The sequence below is a fragment of the Onychostoma macrolepis genome, chromosome 07, assembly GCF_012432095.1.
Source record: "Onychostoma macrolepis isolate SWU-2019 chromosome 07, ASM1243209v1, whole genome shotgun sequence".
NCBI lineage: Eukaryota > Metazoa > Chordata > Actinopteri > Cypriniformes > Cyprinidae > Onychostoma > Onychostoma macrolepis.
The window spans coordinates 37,866,452-37,884,093 of record NC_081161.1 but is presented as its reverse complement, the minus strand read 5'-3'; the positions used below and the strand labels follow the sequence as shown (position 1 = coordinate 37,884,093).

The 17,642-nt window shown below is 35.9% G+C and overlaps 1 protein-coding gene across 4 annotated transcripts in view; it reads right to left on the bottom strand.

Annotated features, from left to right (window-relative positions):
* Positions 1–475: 475 nt before the first annotated feature.
* Positions 476–17,642, bottom strand: part of rgs12a (regulator of G protein signaling 12a) — a 37,411-nt gene continuing 20,244 nt past the window's right edge. Inside the window, exons 5-19 of one of the 4 annotated variants that reach the window (XR_009272128.1) lie at positions 16,136–16,305; positions 15,834–15,926; positions 14,965–15,108; positions 14,683–14,865; positions 13,991–14,135; positions 13,343–13,431; positions 12,828–13,034; positions 12,662–12,735; positions 12,259–12,385; positions 10,477–10,567; positions 9,982–10,025; positions 9,491–9,605; positions 9,188–9,274; positions 9,036–9,101; positions 5,328–5,390 (exon numbers count right to left, since the gene is read on the bottom strand). Coding sequence is in view for 2 of the 4 variants with exons in the window: in XM_058782602.1 (XP_058638585.1) it covers positions 895–1,133; positions 4,932–5,390; positions 9,491–9,605; positions 9,982–10,025; positions 10,477–10,567; positions 12,259–12,385; positions 12,662–12,735; positions 12,828–13,034; positions 13,343–13,431; positions 13,991–14,135; positions 14,683–14,865; positions 14,965–15,108; positions 15,834–15,926; positions 16,136–16,305 (2,180 nt within the window). In the remaining 2 variants the exon portion in view is untranslated. Of the gene's footprint in view, positions 1,134–4,931; positions 5,391–9,035; positions 9,112–9,187; positions 9,275–9,490; positions 9,606–9,981; positions 10,026–10,476; positions 10,568–12,258; positions 12,386–12,661; positions 12,736–12,827; positions 13,035–13,342; positions 13,432–13,990; positions 14,136–14,682; positions 14,866–14,964; positions 15,109–15,833; positions 15,927–16,135; positions 16,306–17,642 lie in introns of those variants that run through there. The other 3 variants (XR_009272129.1, XM_058782602.1, XM_058782603.1) reach the window with 3 other exon arrangements.

The window sequence follows — 17,642 nt, the reverse complement described above, 5'->3', positions numbered from 1 at the left end:
AAATCAAGCAGGCACAACATAGTATATCGCTAGTATAGAAAATTAGAAAGGTCTGTTTGAGCAGGTTGGAGGAAGAAGATGATGAAGAAGCCTCAAGCATTTTGTTTGATTTTTGAAGCAGGAGAAATGCTGTTTTGTATAATGGCCACTAGATGTCGCTCTTTAGACGTGTTTTAGACTAACTGTACAACTACTACAGCTCACTTGCTTCGTTTTACTGTTTTTGGTTCTTTTCCCAATTTTCAGCTGTTCTTCGATGTGAACTTTTCAGCAAATATTTTTGCATGCATGCAAATATGTATGTAATTTGCCGTGCTCTTGATCTTTCTCCTAAATGTTCCTCTTTGAAGATTGAAAATTACCTCACTAATGACAAAAAAAATGTTAAAAATAGTTACAGTATAAACACACAGTGAACCCCACACTTAGAACAAAACAGATGACTCAAAAAAATAAACATTTAAATGCATTTTTAATTATTATTAATCCATTTGTGTCTTTTAAAACTGAATGTTTTAACATAAGTCTAGATGTGTTTGTTTTTCCAAAATTACAGTACAAGACAGCCTTGAAAAAAACAAAACGTTCCATTTAAAGGAATTAATATGACTTGATGGACTAAATTCCACTATAACTACTGAAACCATTTGCATTTTCCTCCCACTACAATTTTCCAGCTAGTTACACTGATATTCTGATGGGCACTATGATCCCAATCTAACACTGAACACAGATTTTTTCTTTTTTTATCATAATCATTAAATAAAGAATGGTCTAAAGTTACAAAATATTAAAGAATAACCCTTTCAATCTTAGGTTACATTATTAACATACACAATATTTTCCATTTTGGCTCCATATCAGTCTTTGAAAATGTCCAGCAAGCAGCTTCCTTCAGACAAACGTTGCTTTGTATTGCACTGTGTCACTCTCGTTGACTTCCAGCACCCCGCTGAGGGGACGGGGTGCTTCTGTGGAGGGGTAAATGCCATTTCTCATTTTGTTCTGGCACTGGCGAAGCTCAGCTACGTAACCCTCGAAGCTGTCCTCCAGAGTGACCCCCTTGTCCAGCACTTGGGCTGCTGAAGGGGGATGGTTGTTGACAGCTGAAGTGCATGTGTTTCCTTCTGTACCTGGAGAAAAGTTTGCAAACAAGTCAGTATAGCACATATAAAGGAATATACAGAGAGAATTTGTGACCCTGGACCACAAAACCAGTCATAAATGTAATTTTTTAATTTGATTTTTAATTGGTCGAGATACAAATATTTGAAAACCTGGAATCTGAGGGTACAAAAAAATCTAAATATTGAGAAAATTGCCTTTAAAGTTGTCCAAATGTAGTTCTTAGCAATGCACATTACTAATCAAAAATTAAGTTTATATATATGTACGGTAGGAAATTTACAAAATATCTTCATGGAACATGATCTTTACTTGATATCCTAATGATTTTGGGCATAAAAGAAAAATCTATAATTTTGACCCATAGAATGTATTAGTGTAATTACTACTTATAACTGGTTTTGTGACCCAGGGTCACATTTGGGAATTGGGAACCAGAATCAGATTTTGGTTGATTCATTGGGAAAGGAAAGTCAGGTTTAAGTTGCATTTGAAACTCTCTGCAAATTACTTCTTGATTTATTGACATGATTATCACAGCGTTGTTTAAGTCTGAACATGGGAATGCTTTCGAATACTGGATAAATATTTTAGGTGATTAACACATTGATGATGAAGTTCAGATTGAATATGAGACAGCATGTTGTAGGCCATTATTATGAATAATATAATGCTAATGAATAGTGAAAATGTGAGTAACTTTACTTTGATACTGACTATCCAACCATAAGGTGGCAGTATGTCCTCACTGGTAAATACTCAGCACAAGCACTCTTTTAGGATGGTGTCTTTATAAAATGTTTGAAAAGTTGCATTTTTTTTTTTGGTAGAAAAAATGAAAAATATGCTGCTTTTTAAAAAAAAAAATTTTTTTTTACTATCATTATTATTCATGTATCTGAATCTACTCCCTAGTATTGCAGCAACCGGTTTAGTGTAAAAATTAGTATAACAAATCTACAGAGGAATCAGAATTAGATGTGAGTAGAATGTTTCTAGTCCATGATCACTGTTAACAGACAGATGGAAGATGGAAGAGCTTTCTTCATGTTCATGCTGTGATAGGTTACTAATGCATCTCATGCAGTCATCTTAATTTAAAAGTTCCAGTAGGTTGGAAAGATCATTTTTGTGCAAAAACATGCTTTGAGGTTTTGACTGGTTTCAAGTCTGCAGACATCTGGAAGAGCAAGTTCCAGTATGTTTTTCAAATGCAATCAAGGCAATCATGAATGAAAAAAGTTCAGATGCAGAAAAGTAAGGAAAGGAGCATAAAGAAACATGATAACACCAGGAAAGTAAAGGGATGACAAACAAGATCACAGGCAAGTCTAGACTGATTTTGCTAACATTTATTAGATCTAATCAGATTGACACAGAATCAACATGATCACTACAAAGGAAACAGGATGGCAAGCAAATCAACAATGTGACTGTTTGAGAGCATAGCATATAGCTTGAATCTTAAGGTGTTTACAAAGTGTATTGTGAAATCCTGCCAGAACAACTCTGATTAAAGACTCACATTCAGCATTGTTGAATCGCATTTTAGGCAATGATTAGGAGGGTAGAGACACATTTGCACAGTTTGTATCAAAAGGAAATGTCAAAAATGAACAAAAAAAGGAATATGAGAGATTTGTAAATGATTATTTACAGTCCTCAGAAACACTGTAAACAGCACAGTCTTGATACGCTCATGTGAACACTTCAGATTACAACATGATCTACTTATTTTCATAAGGTGTGTCAAAACAAGTAAGACAAATGAATGCCTTATAAATTTAGTTTTCAACACATACACATTTCATAGTCTACAGTACAGAGAAACTGGCTATGATTCAAATGTAATGTCATGTCACAATGTTTATAAGTGCATAATCCATAGTTTCACATACTATTCTTAAACATCAGGCAGTTTATAGTACATACTTTTGCATATGTAGTCTATAGTACATATGCAGTAAACCAGCATTCCATTTCAAGCACAGCTACACCATCGTTCAAAAATTTTGCGTCAGTATGATTTTTAAAAAAAAAAGTAAACTTCAAATTGATCAAATGTGACAATAAAAGGTATTTACAATGTTACAAAACATTTCTATTTCAAATAAATACTGTTCTGTTAAAAATTCTATTCAACAAAGTATCCTGAAAAGTATCATGCTTTCCACAAAATATTAAGTAGTACAACTGTTTTGAACATTATAATAATAATAATAAGAAGAAGAAAGTTATTTTTAATTGTGATAATACTTCACAGTAGGGGTGCTCCGATCAGGATTTTTGAGGCCGATCACAGACAGCAGTATCTGCTGATACCGATCACCGATACCGATTACAGACATTTATTCAGTGCCTGAATTTCATTTTTGAAAATGGGGGAATTCCTCTCTTAGGTGACTCTTGTGAGAGAGGTTTATTTTAATTTGAGGGGTGGAGGGGGGGCATTTTTTAGACATTTTTCAAAAATATACATTTATCTCACCTAAATGTTTGATCATCCAGTGCATTTTTGTTTTTACAATCGTGCAATTGTTGCAGAAAAGCTTACACACAGCACAAGCCTGAATTTACACAGGAATGCACTACTGATCCATCTGTTTACCACAAACATAACATGAATCCATTATTTTGATTTCAAATCCAAAGATTGTTACTGAAAATGCTTTATCATTGTGATTCTTTTTTTGACAGTAATACAGTGTTTATAGACGTGTTTAAAGGCAATTAATGTAAACACATTATTCGATGCTTTTTACTTTTGCATTTACTTCTAGACTTATATAAGTTGCTCAAGCAAGTGAAAAAACATGTAACTACTTTTCTTATGTTATCACAAACATTCTAAATTAACTTATGTGTTGACTGTGAAACACAGTAGACTTTAATTATATGCATTTATAGTGTAATTACTACATTTTTGTGTCAATCCATGTTCATATTTACCGCAAACAATGCGCTGTCACTTTAATTCAGTACGTGCAATACAGCAAAGATAGACTCGGTGCGGAAACGATCTCTGCACTGCTGCAGACGCACCGCTCCTGGGACGCACTGGCGGACCACAACCACTCTGATCCGTTAACATGAGCGCAGAAAAAATATGCACCGCATACGCACTGCAAACTGAGTAACTTATGTGCGAAACTGTCCTGGCGTTATGTGTGTGAGCTTCGAGCGTACAGTCTCCAGGAGGGCGCACGAGTGCTGAATGGTTAAACACTGGCAAGAATTAAGAATAAAAGCAATTTATAAACTTTAGTGACGATGCGACACTGCCTCGATTGTGCAAGTGACAATTCCTGTGTCAAATTACTTTATAAGTTATTTAATGAAGAAATATGAATTGTACCTCACCTTCAGCATTATAATTATTTCATCTGCGCCGGACAGAGGCTGAGATGGTGCCGCTGCATATATCGTGCCAAACCTCTCACGGCACGCACGTCATCAGCTTGAGATCGGCCGATCAAACATCCCAAAGCGATTATCGGCCGATAATGATCGGTACCCGATCAATCGGAGCACCCCTACTTCACAGTATTACTGTTTTCACTAAATTTTTTAATGAATAAATGTAGCCTTGTGAGCATAAGAAACGTCTTTTAAAAACCCCAAACTTTTGAACGGTAATGTATGTGTATAAATATGAAGTTAACACTAGTGAGATCAATACTATCAAGTGTATGTCAGGTGAATTTGGGATGTGTGTTTTTAACATTACATGAATCCATTCAAACATGCCACCCACGACACGCACACACACACAGCCACACTCACAGCTAGTCAGGAGGGAGAAATACCTGGGCTGGGATGCCTGTGTAAGCATGCCGGAGGAGTGAAGTTGGCCTCAGGTAAGCTGCCCTCATAAGGGGGCGGAGAGCTCGGCGGAGGCGGAAGCAGAGTGGAGTTAGGGCTGTTGATGTCACCCTCCCCCACAAGAGTCAGGTCACCCAGCTCTTCCTCTTCCTGACCCTGCAGACCAGAGGAGTGTAGGATGGGGGAGAGTGGGGCGGTGAAAGGGGGCGAGTCAGGGCTGGGTGCACGGGGGTGTCCGTTTGAGGAGCTGGGTTTAGGAGGTTTGTGGGTGGTGGTGGTGTGGCCAGGTTTATGAGAGGTGGGGGTTGAGCAGGCAGGGGGTTGTGGTTCGGGATCAGGGTTCACACGGAGAAAGTCAGGGAGCACAAGGTCTTCTTTCCTCAGCAAGCCTCTCTGGTCGTCGACACGACTGCTCTGAGCACGACTCAACAACTCGAAAAATTCTAGAAAAGAAGAGTATTTAACCAATAAGTAAATAGTATATAAAATTTAATTATTATTAACAAAACCTTAAACTATTACAACAGTTTTTGTTAAAAAGAACATAAAAAAATAAAATAATATAAAATAAATCATCAATTTTATATTACATACATATTATATGATTAATAATACATTGTATATAAAGTTTAAGTACTAAATTTTCAAATTAAATGTGAAATGAAAATAAATTATAGCTAAATAGAAATGTTTAAAAATTAAAAGGAAAAAAAACCCAAATGTATTAAATTTAAATTTTCATTTAAAAAAAAGAAAATAATAAATACTATAATAACTACTTTATAAATAAGACTGAAATAACACTGGAAAATATCAATCCATTTCAAAGAAAGAAAAATGTCTTCTGTTCTGGCATGAAACTCTAGATGGCACAGTCTGATAGGTCTAACTCAGTCTGACCTAATGACAACATTATCACATGGCACAGCTGATTGGTTTTCTCCTGTATCAGTAGCCAATGAGCTCACTGCTCAATATTCAAATAGAGTGGTGGAACTATGATGTCACTTTGTAGGCAAAAACCCGGAAGCGAGTTAGCATTTTAGCTAGGGATGCCACTTTTTCCAGTACTCGCCCGATACGATACTTTTATTTTTGGTACTTGTCGATACTGAGTACCGATACCGATATTTTCATTGCATTTGTAAATTTTTTAAATATTGGGTACAGAAACCAAAAGAGTATGTATAATGTTACATACTTTAAGGTAACATTATACATTTAAAAAAAAAAAATTTTTTACTTAATTTATCAAATAGATACAGTCAAACCAAAATTTATTCAGACACCTTCAAAATTTCTCACATTATTACCGTTTATTCGCTATAGTTTATGGTAGTAAAATATGACAAGAACTCAGAGTTAAACTGTGTCAGAACAAATTCAGCTCGATAATATCAGATAACTTTGATAGAAAGGTATGTGATGGATTACAATCAACCAAAATTATTCAGACAGCTGTTAGTATGACAATATTTACACAACTATCAATACTTTGTCAGGCAACCCTTAGCCTTAATGACAGCCTGTAGTCTCCTGGGCATGCTGTCAACCAGGTTCATGCAAACCTGAACTTCAGTTTTTTTCCCAGACTCGGTCTGAATAATTTTTGGTTCCAAATTTGTATCAATTTTATTGGTAGTCCACTGTATGAAATTTTTTTGGATATAATATGTCACAGTTTACTTTATTTTGCTATCCTCACTTACATAAATGAACTATAGTGTCCTGCACCCACTAGTAAAAAATATAAAAAATTATATTTGGTCTCTGAATAATTTTTGCTTTGACTGTATGTCCTTCGGTTATTTTCACACTTAATTATGCACATTAAAATGTATTTTACAAGTTTTTGTTACTTTCACTGTTAATTTTTTTTTTTTTTTTTTTTTGCTCTATGGTACATCATCTTTAATTAAATTGCATTAGAGCTGCTAAAATCACGCGTTTTGCTGTAATAATGCAGGAAACCACTCGTTATAAATCTCCTAACTGTGATATTTTCAGAAATAGAAGTCATGTTTTTCTTTGCTTTTCTTTCTAATGCAGAAACACTCATGAAGCAAGCAAAACATGCACAACGCTCGCACGTATTTGTACTGGTGCAGAATGAGAGGGACAGTACAGCCTAGCGCATTTCACACAGGCTGCTAGTTTCACTTTCGCCAGAAAGTCGTGTATGCTTAAGGTTGAAAATAAATTATTTCTTTTATAGTGAATGCCCCTATAAATTGTCTTATATTTACGATTCAGTTTTAATCCAAGTGATGCATGCTATGTGAGCGAACATCAATAAAGATCACAGAAGTGCGCGCACACTCTATCTCGCTCTCCCTCCCTCCCTCCCTCCCTACCGTTAAGTAACTTGTGCATTGTTTTGTTTACTTGTTTTTGACATATCCGACCGAACTACAAACGTTCCAGTAGTAGATTCGATCACATCGCTCTAACCAATCCTTCTTCAGACTGATGTTGGCACCCCCCACTCAATTAGCATACAGGCGCCGGGAAAAATAAATGTAGAAATGTGGAAATACAGAAATAAATAAATGTATAAATAAATAAATGTATAAATAATTTTTTTTTATAAATAAATAAATATATAAATAAATGTATAAATACATAAATATATAAATAAATGTATAAATACATAAATAAATACATATAGAAATGCATAAATAAATAAATAAATACATGCAAAATACAGAAATAGCCATTTATATTACCAAAATGTATTTATTTTCACTATTATTTATGCATTTATTTATTTATTTCTACTTTTATTTATTTATTTATTTATTTTTCCTTATGTCATTTTTAGTCCTTCATATTCCAGTGATGTCTGTGAGAAAAGTATATTCACTCGACAAGCTCGTGCATCTGCGCCGCCGCACGCTCAATCCACTTTCAGTTCGCGCACATCAGCTATAAAGGCATTAATACTGAATTTTTAACATTATTCATTGCATACATCTGCTTCGTAGACATCCTTAATCTCTAATAACTCCATTCTGCTGCATGTTGTCCTGTTTCTTTGTCTGAATATGTTACTTATCACATGCTGTGAGGTATCGGCGCTTGGTATCGGGGCATTTTAACGAGTACGAGTACAGGAGCTCAGTATTGGGCCCGATACCGTTAACAGTATTGGTATCGGTGCATCCCTAATTTTAACACTTCCGGTTCCATCGTCCCAGATTCAATGGGTTTTTTGAATGGGAGTTTGGTTAAAACCCCTAAAATAAGCCCTGTGGTTCACACAAGCTCAAGATACTTTCACGTTTTATTCTACAACATAAAACACAACAGTTACGGTTGAACCACTGATGGCAGATGGACTATTTTGACAATGTTTTTTTGTACTTTTCTGGGCCTTGACAGTGTTATTTACTTGGCAGTCAATGGGACAGTCCCAAGCGTCCCGGTTTTCATCCAAAATATCTTAAATTGTGTTTTCCGAAGATGAATGAAGCTTTTACGGGTTTGGAACGACATGGGGGTAAGTGATTAATGACAAAATTAAAATTTTGGGGTGGAGTAACCCTTTAATCTTACCATATCCCAAAACTCGCTCACTCTGCTGTTATTTAATAGATTAAATGCACTAGATTATTATTGAAGAAAAAAAACGTGGAGACACGTTTTTAATTAAAATATTCATATTAATCAAGTATTTATGGACTTTTAATGCACCTTATTTATTAGTATAATGCTTATTTTGTTTTACCTGTTTTCATGTCCGTTACTATTGGCGTGTCCTCAGAGCGATTACATGCTCTAAACTGCCTTTGCTCCAGCTGTATGCTAAACACAGATGCTAAATGCTGCTGCTAATATGCTAAATATTTCGCTGATGCATATAATGTAAACTGCTAACATGACACTTAGTTTATACTTGTCTACGGTTGCTCATTTTTGTATTAAATTAGGCAGTCCACACAATACACACAGCGAAATGATAAACATAGATGGCGCAGTCCGATAGGTCCAACTCAATCTTACCTAATTACATCATTATCGCATGGCACAGCTGATTGGTTTTCTCCTGTATCAATAGCTAATGAGTTCACTGCTCAATATTCAAATACCTGGCTTTTGTTTGCTGTAGCAGTTAGCAGAGTACTTCAGAAACCCTTCACCTTCCCCAGCTCCACCTGTATAGATCTGCTACAAGGTGATTCATGTATGCTATGTGGGGGTTATTCATATGTGTTATATATGCAGCAGCAGTATTTCTTACATGCTCACAGCAGCATGTTGTGGATGTATTGTCAGTAGCAAGTCTCAGAACTTGCTCTGCAGCGGCAGCAGCAACAGCGTAGCAGATCTATTCCGCCAAGACCAAATACATTAACATTGTCATGTACATTACCATGCCAATCCCTCCAAGAGTTGTCATGACAGAACTCTTTTTAAGCTAACAATTGAGGCAAACTTTCTTTATCTACTGGGTCTTAGCAGGTTCTAAGTCCTCAAATACTTTTTGACAAAAACAATTGACAAGAAAACACTGAAAAGTCAGTGAAAAGTAGATAATATGTACCCTCTGCTTCATCTATATGATTCTTTTTCCCTTTCTTCCTCTCTGATGCAGCTGTCCGGGGATGCTTGTCTTCACCATCTCCTTTCGACGGTTTTCCTGCCGAGCTTTCATCTCTCTAGCAGTGCAGTAAAGACAGATATGATGAGCTATGATGAATGAATCTTGGGCTGAATGTCTTATAAACTGACATGTTTATGAAGCTTTTATTCCCTTTATATAATAGTAATCATGTCTGAACAGTGTACAAAGCCATTTCAACTGCACACTGATATTTCAAAACATAGCACGAACATAAGTCATACATGTAACCACAAGTTCATGCTCACCACATTCATGCATGCTTAGAGTTAGTAACATAAAGAGAACGTTATTTAGCTTAAGATGCATTTAGTTTCTGCATGATGGCTACAGTTTGAGTATATTGGATATTTAGAGGATTGAAGCAGGCATGACATGTCGCACACTACTGTATTTACTGAAGTCACTCTCACCTCTCTTGGCAGACTTTTCTTGGCAGCTGGTGTTTTATACTTGTCTGGTAGAGGAGTACAACAAAACAATTACCCAAAGGAATGTTGAAATGACCCTGAACACAATTACTTGATATTATCAGAGAAGTGGAGAACTTGAGAACAAGGAGAACTGGAGAACAAGGCCATGTGTGCGTGCATGTGTGTGTGTGGGTTGGTATTTGTGGTTTACGGGGACAAATTTGTTTAATGACATGGGTATGACAGAGGTATTACAATTTGAAGGTGGTTTATGAGGACACTGCCTATGTCCCCGTAATTCAAAAGGCTTAAAAAACATACTAAATGCTGTTTTTTTGAAAATCTAAAAATGCACAAAATTTCCTGTAAGGGGTAGGGAGGACTGGAATTGAGAACCGCTGGTTTAGGGGATAGAATATGTTTGCACATTATAAAAATCATTATGTCTATGAAAAGTTCCAATAAAACACGAAAACACAAAATGTCTGTGTGTACCTTTGGCTGGATCAGCCCTCTCCAGTATAACTCGTAGGCCATCAAGGTTAGATATGGGCACTCCAAGATCGAGAACTTCTGTCTCTCCACTCTAAAAATTTTAAACATTTAGCATTAGACTCTTTTCTCAAGAAATGTGACTTTACAAATTAATTTTGATTGATGGCAGTTATTCTTTCGTTGGTAAATACAGCTTACTGATCCAGTTTCAATACAATTTAAGGCTTGATTAACCACAGAAAATTATTTCTGTGCATCTCTCAGTGTGTACAGCAATGCACTCACAATGGGACAAAGACTATGGGACCAGACAGTGCACCGGGGCACTAAAATAAAATATAAGACTGTTTTGAAACAGTACCCATTATCAGGGGCATCAATTGACACTTTTTGAGGCACAAGCCCCAGTGAAATACAGTGGTGCCCCAGTATAAATTTACTGATAAATCCTTCTCTGATGGAGGAGATTACAATATATCGACCTCATAATCATGTTACCCATGTTATAATATTCCAACAATCATATCATTAGTGGTTTCTGCAAGCTGTTTAGAATCAAAACTAGTGATGCTACAGTCACAAATAAATCACTCTTTTGATCTAATCAGTCAAACGGGTTTACAATAAGGTCTGAAATTAAAAATGAATCAAACTGAATCGTGAATAGTTCACTCACGCACTGAATCTTCTGCATCAGTTTCTCACACCAAAATGGAATACTGAATACTCCTGCTCATAATACTTGAACATTATACATGTTAACATGTGACTGCTAATTAAATTGCTAGCAACATGCTAGTAACATGCTAATCATGCTATAAACCTGCTAGCGATATGCTAGTCACTTGCTAGTAATGCCAGTATTAATAACCTTGTCTGTGTACAATTTGCTATTTTTCAAATCCTGTTGTGACTATATGATGTTACTATCCACAAAGTACTATTTAAATGTGCAAATTTCATTTACAAGAATTACGGTAATGCAAGACTAGAGGTTTATGCACCCTGAACAGTATTCCAATTGCTTTAAGGATTAGTTAGACAACTTTATAGCTCAAATAACACAAATTATTTATATGGAAGAATTTAAATAAGCACTTGAACAAAAATACAAGCTGCACATTTCTGCTTTTCAATCTTCTGGAATGTCTTGCACCACCAACACAGCTTGTGCTTGTTTTTAACTTAACTAGTTTTGAAACCAGAACATTCCTTTAGGTACTAAACTGAGCTACGTGACTGAAATGTTAGCACTTGCTTTTAGCCTAGCTTTATATCTGTAGTTTCAGTTATGTGTCACATAGATCTTCTTCAATGCTTTTGAAGGCTAATGCTGAACGTCTGTGCTCTGTGATATAGTAAAAGCTTCATAGACCATTGGCTAAAAATAAACTAGCTTTCATGCTTTGCGGAGCTGGGAGGTGGCTTTGTTTCAAGCCATTACAGTCATTTCTCTCTGCTTAGTTCTGTCTTCCATTAACTTCTAAAAGCTGGCTCAGATGACCACTGTTTGACGTTTAAGAGGGGAAAAACTGCAGCGTTCCTGCTATACCACATAACTCCACACCCATGAGACCGAACCAGCTGCATGTACATTTCACATCAGGATCCTATTGTTTTAAATTTGACAACATTTAAAAAAAGAATCTAAATTACAGATTAGATGAGCCATTGCTATCTTTTGTATAAAGACTGAATTCAGATCTGCACTGACAGTATGCACAGCAAAAATACACAACGTATGCCAGCCATATGTGTAACTGGTCACAGTCAATCACTTACTATTCTTGCAACCAAGTCACCAAGATGGAGTCCATACTTGGCAACCACAGGACGCAGAACCTCAGTCACAGGTTTTGTGGGCTTTGCTTTCAACCCAACCGATCTGTTAATGGGTACCAGGTCCAGTCTGAAAATAACAAACAGGGTGGATTTATTTATAGTCTAGTGGCAACCACAGCACACATTGGTTTGGTAGTCTTTTTTCTACATTTATGACATATGGTGCTCTTGGAGAGAAGAGATCATGCTGGTATTGAAGAGCATTTCCTACTGATTATGAAAGTCAACATAACTACACTTGGGTGCAAATATTTGGGTCATTATATACTTAGGGATTATCATGAACCTTCAACTGATGACCAGATAGTCTGTGTGAAAGAGAGATGATAATACCAAAATGTACCTGAACAAAGTGCGTTTCTCGAGACGAAGTTCTCGGGAGCTGAGTGTTATACTATCTTGGTCCAACACCAAAGGCTAAGCAGGGAACAATAGGGGGAAAAGAGAAATCTTAGCATTCACAGAAAAACTAAAGGAGACGTTATAAAAGCTGTGAAAGGTCTCTCTACCTTCTCTCCTCCGGTGAGGAAGAGGTCGACAGCAGCCAGGTTGATGTGCTGTTTTTGACAGAGCTCTAGCAGCACCTGTCTGATGGAGGCACCCTGTCGAAGAGGAATGGAGCAGCTGGAGCCGTCGGGTAGCGTTACTGTACACGTCCTGCTACATCGCTCTTTGTCCTTTTCCCAAACAGAACCAGAACCTTTCAGCTCACACTGCTTTACACATACAAAACATTATAAAACAAAAGTTAGTTTGTTGATGTGCCAAGTTGCTACATTGCCTGGCAACTGTAAACAGTTTAATGAATTTTATTATGTCAAATTACTTGTGTGGAAGTGTGGAAAATTTGTATATTCTGATTATTTTCATTAACGAAGCACTCTGTAAAACTCTCAGTAATGCATGATCACAATTATTGCTTTGATTTGCTGAAAAAGCCTACCCTTGCATATCTAATGTCTAAGTATTGTTGTAACTCCCTAGTGTCCTAAATGGTGCACTCCCTACCTCCCAATCCTCTTACCTCATTCTTTCCTCCGGAAGACGGAGTGTTGAGCTCTTGACTCGCACCAGAAGACAGTGAACCCTGAGACTCTCTCCGCCCATTACAGTCTGTCCATACATATGGATAACCAATCAAAACAAAGCAGATGTCACATATCACATATTAGCATACATTAAAATGGTTCATATGTTTACAATGTACAAAAAATATTTACCAAAAATAAACATATTGTAAGAAAAGCTGTCACATGAAATCAATATATTAAATTAAGGAAGTTTTTCTCCGCTTCTGATGTCAAACAAAAGGGTGTTTCTTCAATTATGGACACTGACAAAAATGTTGGTTGCTGTGGACATAAATGACATAACTAATTTACGCAATAAATACTGAAACATAAAAATCAACTCCACAGAAGCTACAAAACACATTGAATAAGCAAAGGTGTCACTCAAGGTTGATCAAGTTTTGTTAAATTGTTTATGATCCTTTCCTGTTGAAGGAACACTCTTTATAGTGTTCACATGTCTTAAACACCGTCAGCTTATTGAGCATAATCAATGCTCATTGCTACATCAACAGCAGAGAGGGTCAGATCTACAGAAATATGCAATGTTATATATAGAGGAAATTAAAGAATTGCTGATGAGATATTGTTTTCAGACTCACTGTAAGGTAAATCTGATGCATCTCTTTTCTTCTGTCCTTTCCCAATACTTGGATATCTGTACCAGGAAAACAAGCCGTTTTTCTTATCAGAGTGTTTCTCTCTGAGGTCATCACTTGACCTGCCTGTTTTGGGCCTCCTATTTTCCTGTAACACAACATTACACAATCAGACAGAAAACTATTGCAGTGAATCAGGCTAAAGCTATAGGAAATGTCAGCATACATTAAGTCCATTAAATGCATTCTGTACAGCTAGTATGGAACTAAGCAGTGGGCAGTATGGCCAAAATTTTATAGTATTGTTTTATATTATTATTATGTAAACTGCAGTATATTATTTTATATTAAAGTATTACAAATATTTGAAAAGCATTAATAATAAAAATGAAAAACATGTTTTTTTTTCATATTAATATTTTGATATTGTTATGGTTTGATTGTTTAATATTGTTAATATATTTAATGACTTTTTCATAACAAAATAAATTAATTACATTAAAATTGAAGGTAGTTCATGTCATTTGAAACAGCTGAGCTCTATATTAACACAGCAAATGGTAATGTTGCTTGGCAACCATGGACAACTAATAAAGAACTGGTGTAAACAAAAACCAAAAGCATTTATTATATTACTCATAATTTATCCGCCACAAAGCTTTCTTGAGATATTGCTGCTGTAGTGAGATTAGTACCTTCTTAGGTGTGGAGAAAGTGGAACGGTCAGAGCTGAAGCTGTGTTTGGAGGGGGCGGGGCTACATGGAATCGGGCAGGGGGCAGGGAGAGGTCGGCCCTCGACCTCAGCCAGCATGCACTCCTGATAGAGAGTGGATTTCAGGAACCGAGCATAACTGTCCATCTTCATCAGGTTAAAGATCTGCAGGGATGAGTCAAGGTTTAATGAAGGTTAGGTTTGCTCAGTCAAACAATGACAACTGCTATGTGAATGTGGGAGTTTAATCATGTGTACATCGACCTGCAGCTGTGGCTGTTTGAACATGTTAGGCTGTGGAGCTGTCAGGACATCGTCAGCAAGCTGAGCTTGACTATCGATGTTCACCGGCATGGTAGCTTTACTTGAAAGGAAACAATTGTAGATCTCTTTGGCCTTCTGGGACAGCTAAAAAACAACAACTATGATTAAAATACAATCAAAAACCTACCCCCCCCAAAAAGAGAATTCTTTCATCATTTAACTTGTCATAACTAGGCTGCCTAACTGAAATTTTATTTTTAAAAAGTTTGAATTTAACATCTTTAATAATACTAAAATTACTAAAACTAAAATAAGCATAAATTAAAGCTAAATAGAAATACAAAACAAACTCCAACTAATAAAAATAACAAAATCACATAAAATTACTAACACTTAAAATAAAAAGAATATTTGTAATTTCTTTGGATAAAAGCATCTGCTAAATAACTAAATGTAATGTAAATGTAAAATATAAAAATAAGAGATAATTCAAAATATGAATAATTACTGTAACAGTATAAAAATAATACTAAAATACACTGACACCCTTCATTTTTAATTTTAGTTTGTTCCTCACACAAAGCTATTAAACTGCTTGAAACACTTGGAATATAGTGCACAAATCATGCAGACTTCTTTTGTTGTGCTTTTATGATTTTTTTGTTGTTGAGAAACCAAGATATTCTACTTTTCATACTTGTTTTATTTTTCCACAGAAGAAGAAAGTCATTAAGATTTCAAACAACATAAGGGAGAGTAAATGATGCCAGTATTTTCATTTTCGGGTGAAATATCACTTTAAGTGTCATTGAGCAAGATGACTGAATATGTATGACTGAGGGAACTGTGTATGTGTTACAGATGATTACCTGCTTTTTGTCATGTTCTGGAACTTGGCTAAAGCATTCACAGGCCTGCCAGAATAAGATGTTTTCCTCACTAAACTCCTTCTTTAGAAACTCCTGCAGGAACACAGAAAAGTACATTTGGTTCTAAACTACTATCCTGTGACATTAATACACTTCTGCTTTATGATATGGTGTCAACAAATGAAACAACACAAACCATCAATCTGATATACACAAAGGCAAGCCTGTCAAAAGCTCACGGGCCATAAGAATTGTATTTAGTTAACAATAAGCAAATGTCTAAGACACTCTCCAGTACTTACAGAAAAATAGCGGACACCCACAGAATCCTGGAGCAAACGCTCAAAGCTGACGGCCCATGATGCAACACGGCGCTCTGAGAAGCGACAATGGTTGGTGACGCTGGGCAGACTACCATTACTTTCCAAACTGCTCACGCTGCCGCAGTCATGACGCTCGAGACCGCTACGCTCTGGACAAGGCAAAGAGTAGATATGAGACTTGAGATGATTTAGGTTCAGATTCTTGAACTGTTCTGGTCTGGATCACTAAAACAAGATCACATCTCTGTTCTGAGATGAGATGTCTTTAATACTGTGGCATGAGGTGAGGAATGGGAATGATTTTTCATGTTAGGATGACAATATGCGGATAAATACTAAGAATCATCAAAGTGCATCATTTCAGTCAGTATTGTTACCAATTGAATTGAAAAATAAGACTGTTTTCAGACAGGTTTGCTTCAGTTGGAAATTGGTCAGTCAAACAGTCTCACTGCAAACTCACACTATTGGTTGAGCGAGTGTTGCTGTTGTTGGGCTGGTCAGGTTTGCTCAAACTAAGTAATGCTGAAAAGACCACAGAGCCACATTTTGGGAAAATCAATGTAAAAATGCCTTACTTATGGTTTAGGGTTAGAAGAATTTTAACATCAGAAAAATCGCAAACTTTAAAGTGTTGCTGATTTGAATACAAAAAATAAGGGATTTTGTGATTTGTAAGCAAGTAAAGCTAGATTATATATAACTTGTGCTGTTTTGTATCTTTGTTACAAATAGTTGTGGTCCCTATGTGTAATGTTTGTTTTCCTTGCTTTTCGCCAGACAAGTCCAGACAAACCTCAAAGCTTTCTCTCTAAATATTGCTGTCATAACCACCTTCAGACAAATTGAAGGAAACATCCTCATTGGTCTGCTGACAGTTTTACTGACGTGTTTTGCTTCTGACATGCCCAAAAACTTTGTGCACTCTGACCAAAACCAAAATCTTTAAGTGTAACTTTCTGTGCGAGATATGTTGTAAGGTCCCTAAAGAAAAATGTAATATCAAACAGAGTTATCATGTTATTTCAAAATAACTTATGTTTAATCATTTTAAAATGCATTTCTTTCCTGTGATAGCAAGGCTGGATTTTTTCAGCAGCCATTACTTCAGTCTTCAGTCTCCTTCAGAAATCATTCTAATATACTGACAGTGCTCAAGAAACATTTCTTTTTATTATCATTGCTGAAAACAGTTGTGCTGCTTAATATTTTTGTGGAAACTGATTTTTTCCCATTTTTGCAGTTCAAAAGAACAGCATTTATTTGAAATAGAAATCTTTTGTAAAATTATTAATGTCTTTACTGTCACTTTTGATTTATTTAATGCATCCTTTAATGAATAAAAGTATTAATTATTATTATTATTATTATTTTTTTAAATCTTACTGGTTTTTTATTACCCTAAAAGTCATTTAACTTCAGATTACTTTCATTACACATTCCGCTCTGTAACTCAATCAATATATATTTAATTGGAGAAGGTGTG